The sequence below is a fragment of the Colobus angolensis genome, unplaced genomic scaffold, assembly GCF_000951035.1.
Source record: "Colobus angolensis palliatus isolate OR3802 unplaced genomic scaffold, Cang.pa_1.0 Scaffold14, whole genome shotgun sequence".
NCBI lineage: Eukaryota > Metazoa > Chordata > Mammalia > Primates > Cercopithecidae > Colobus > Colobus angolensis.
Window position 1 is genome coordinate 8,662,830 of NW_012114488.1, and position 4,446 is coordinate 8,667,275.

Consider the following 4,446-nt stretch of genomic DNA (forward strand, 5'->3'; position numbering starts at 1 on the left):
CCGGGTCCGGGAGGGTCAGCAGCAGGTCACTAGCACCCCTCGCCCGGGTCCGGGAGGGTCAGCAGCAGGTCACTAGCACCCCTCGCCCGGGGAAGCTGCAGGCCTTCTCACACTCCTGTGTCCCGGGAATTGGGAGGGAGGCATGAAGTCAGCCCTACAGCGAGTCTGCACATGAACCTGCGGTGCGCTCGGCCCCCTGGGACTGCTTTTTCCAGAGCTCCCTCATGCCCACACCTGCTGCTCACAGCCCTGCGGCTCCCTCGGGCCGCACTGGGGCAGGGGCTGTGTGCCCAGGACTTCTCCTCCTGGGGGAATTCTGTCTCTTCCTTTTCTTCAGGACCCGTAGCAAGGGTTAAGCGGGACAGATGGAAACCAAAACCAACGGAGAAGGCAGGGAGAGCTAAGGGGAGGAAAAGTGCAGACCCCAGAGGCCAAGGCCGGGGCTCCCTGAGGGAACTGCTGGCTCTCGGACACTGTGTGCCCTGTGGTGCCGCCCCTGAGATCACGGTGGGCTGTGCACCCAGCCTGGGTTGCCCCGTCTCTCGGTTGGGGCTGCAAGCTTTGGAATCCAAGAGTACCAGGTGGTCTCTGTCTTAGAGGTAGAATCCAAAAATATGATTCTGTGAACAGCCCCGTTATTCACCATGTGGAGGAAGCCAGTTTGCCATGAGAGGGGGAAATACCCCACAATGAGAGACAGGGAGAGTGTCTAGAACATTCTGGCCTCCCCGAGTCCCGAGCAGCAGCGGCCCCCCCACCACCTCCCAGGGTGACCCTCCCAGGAAGGACGAGCCCCCACTGTGGTGGCCACGTGCCCCTGCTGTCCTGCGGTGGCCATTTCTCAGGACAGGGTCTACAGGGCCCAGGGCCACCTCTGGGGGACTCTGCCTGCACCCTCAGTCAGGAAGCCCAGCCCTGGCAGAGGCCACCCTGCAGCAGCAAAGCTTCCTTGGGTCCTCCCTGTCAACCGGTCTGGAGTCTGAATGGGGGGAGGGGGCACTAACTGAGCTTCCCTGCAAACTGCAAAGCCCAGATCCAGCCACAGCTGGATGACTCTGCAGAGACCACCTGTGCCCCACCTGGCCCTGATGCTTAATCTGCTGCGTCCAGGCTTCTGGCATCTGCCCCCAAAAGACCCAAGGAACTTGCGGCCTAAGCAGGCCCATACAGCTGGAGGGACCCATGCCACACACACAGCAGCAGCCTAGAGAGCCCTCAGCTGCCCTGGCAGACCCCTTGGTGAAGACAGGGGCCAGGGCTGCCACCCTTGAGAAACTGAGCCTGACCAGGAGGCAAGTGACACACAGACCGAACAAGCAAGCAACCAGGCCGAGGTGAGACAGCACAGGAGAATGACCACCGTGCTGTGGGAGTGCCAGCTAGCCACAGCGAGGGCACAGGAGGTGCAGGGGGTACATGGGTGGCCCTCGAGGCTGTGCAGGCCAGACGTGTGTGCATGTGTCCTGGGGCACGTGGTGCCCCATCCTGGGGAATTTTGGGGAAAATGGTTACCGAGGCAATCCTGAAGGAGGTGGGTGAGCCTGCTGTTCCGGTACGGGACGTGGCCGCGGTGCTCCGACAAAGCCCCCAGGACGTCTGCCAGGGCCGCAAGGCTGCGGTTGATGCACGCTGTCTCCCTCAGGGCGGACCTGGTCACCCCGGACATACCTGGGACAGGACAGGGACCGCCACGCACCATCACCATTTGCACCAAGAAAGAAGGCAGGAAAAGCAAAACCAGCTCCTTGGGAGGAGCGGCTTTCAGGCAAGTAGAGGGGAGGCCATGGACGGGACAGGCTTTAGAGCGAGGGTCTTTCATGGCTCTGCTCACAGCTCAAAGTGAGCTCCTGCTGGGAACTCAGGTTTTCTCTTCCCAGAGGGCCAGTGTGAGGAACACGACTCTCGGGTTGCTGGGGTAAGAGAACCAATCCCCCGAGAATGTAATGGGGGTTTGGAACTCATCTGTGGAGGGGGAAACGCCCGGCCCACCCAGAGCTTCCCGGGCTGCCTGGCTGCACACCCAGCTCCATCAGATCATAGGCTTCTGCAGCATCCACCCCCGAGGGAAATGCCTGCCCCTGCTCACCAATGCACTCGCTGCCCGCCAAGTCCACCAGCTGCAGCCGGGCCTGCACCTGCTCCGCAGGCCCTGTGGGGTCCCCCAGAACCGGCTGTGGAGCTGAGGCCCCTTGAGAAGTTCTGCAGCTCCTTCCTGCCCTTCCTGCCTCTGTTTGTTCCCTGGGGAGGGTAGCACTGCAGGCTTGGTCTGCTGCAAGGGGAGCGACGAGGAGGAAAACAGTTGTATGAAGCCATGAGTCTGTGCTTTGCCTCGGTCAAGGCTGAGAAGCTTCTGAGCTGCGCCCTCCCGCCCACACCTCCCACCCAGTAAGAAGTGGGATTTCAGCAGAGGTCCAGGGGATAGTGGCTTCTCGGGGGGAAAACACAGCAAGTTAGAAAGCAGCTTTCTTCACTGTGGAACGTTGAACTAATGCCTCATTGGCCCAAAGGAAATCAAATAATGCTTCTTAGAAAGACTTGATAATGACGTTAATTAAAATCCCAGTCAGAAAATCTATGAGCCCTTTTAGAAATAAATTCTACAATCTGTTTGATAATCTTCCACACAAATCCTAACAAAAGGGCTCTTCATTTTAATGCAAATGTCTTTGCAGTGTGTTATTCCTACACAAACTTCTTAGGGTTTTTTAAAAAGCAAGATAACATTTACTCACTGTGTAAAACATAGAAAGTACATACAATTTTTTTTTAAGGACATGAAATCCAGTCTTATTCCCACCACCAAGGGCAGCCATGCCTCCCCTGTTTTTGGTAGAGATTGTTGGTGCTCCCTAAACATCAGGCACCTGTGCCTTGCCAGCCCCCTGCGGGTACAAGGCCCTGTGCCCAGCTGTGGCCTGCTCTGGGCTGCCAGGGGCTACTGTCAGCACGTCCCTGTCACCTCTCCTTCTGTTGCCCGAGCAACCTTGGAGGTCACTTGTTTCAAGTGCCACGGTAGCAAGACGGATGGGGAACGTTCAGCCACACTGGCCCTCGATACGAGTGAGAAATGGCCCTTCCCGTGTCAACCCACTGAGACCAGGTTTCAACGGGACTACGGTCTCATGTTCTGGCCCCAGACCCGTGGCTCTCCAGGTGTGGTCCCTGGAGCCGTGCTCTTGCAGAAACACACATTTGGGGTCCAGTCCCAGCCCTGCTGAACCTAAGCATGGGTGGTGTCTGCTATTTGTTCCCACCACCCGCTGCAGGGGATTGGATGCAGCTCAAGTTTGAGAGCTGCAGCCCAGGCTTCACAGGCCTTTGTGTTCTTTCTGATACATTACGTAACTGTAATCATTTTATCTACTGCATAGTTTGTAATTTTGGTTTTAAATTGAAACTACACTCATTGTTTCTTCCATGACCATGCATGTACTCCAAAATGTATTGTGCCCTGCTTTTCTCTCTGCATTATATTTTATTTAGCAGAGTGTTTTCCTCCCTCCCATTCTCACTTTTTCTTCTCAGCCTGTGATCCCAGTGGCCTTTTCAGTTTGGGATGCAGATAGTGAAAAAGTGTGGCTGGTATTCCCATGCTGGGTCCCGTGAAAGGCCTTGGATACTGCAGGCACACTGATTTTTCTTCTTCTTTTTTTGACAGAGTTTTTGCTCTGTTGCCCAGGCTGGAGTGCAATGGCACAATCTCGGCTCACCGCAACCTCTGCCTCCTGGGTTCAAGCGATTCTCCCTCCTCAGCCTCCTGAGTCACTGGGATTACAGGTGTGTACCACCATGCTCAGCTAATTTTTGTATTTTTAGTAGAGACAGGGTTTCACCATGTTGGCCAGGCTGGTCTCGAACTCTTGACCTCAGGTGATCCACCCACCTCAGTCTCCCAAAGTGCTGGAATTACAGGCGTGAGCTACTACGCCCGGCCTGATTTTTTTTTTTCTCCTTAACTGAGTTTTTCTATTACTTGCCACTGACCAAGCACAAATGGTGACTTACCAGTACTATCAGAGCTGGCAGCTGTTGTCAAAGTCACCGTAATTATCAGGTGGGACCTGGAGGAATCCGCATGCACTAGGGTGGGGTGCTTTGCTCTGAGCTGCAGACCTCCACGAACGAGCTCCATCAGTTTTGAGGCGCTGTCGACAGCCCTACAGACAAGGCAAGCAGTGGGGAACACAGCGCAGGCGGCCCCCCCTTACCCAAGGTGACTTCCAAGCCTCCTCGGCTCCTCTCACATGAGCCACACATGCCAATGGGAGACTAAAGCCAGTCCTGGGCACAACAAAACATGGTAAAGCAAACTTTTTCCTTTCGAGGCCTAACCAACCTATAGCATCTCTAATCGCTAACCCTGAAATAATGGACTGCTTCCGAACAAAATCAGAGGTTGCTAACCTTTTCAACATCAACTATTCCTTTATTTATTAGAGCCTCCAG

The 4,446-nt window shown here is 55.4% G+C and overlaps 1 protein-coding gene across 2 annotated transcripts in view; it reads right to left on the bottom strand.

Moving 5' to 3' along the window:
- Window positions 1–4,446, bottom strand: part of KIF25 (kinesin family member 25) — a 17,456-nt gene that overhangs the window by 794 nt on the left and 12,216 nt on the right. Inside the window, exons 6-8 of one of the 2 annotated variants that reach the window (XM_011934930.1) lie at window positions 4,006–4,157; window positions 2,087–2,269; window positions 1,513–1,668 (exon numbers count right to left, since the gene is read on the bottom strand). In XM_011934930.1, the coding sequence (XP_011790320.1) occupies window positions 1,513–1,668; window positions 2,087–2,269; window positions 4,006–4,157 (491 nt within the window). The remainder of the gene's footprint in view (window positions 1–1,512; window positions 1,669–2,086; window positions 2,270–4,005; window positions 4,158–4,446) is intronic. The other variant, XM_011934931.1, reaches the window with a different exon arrangement.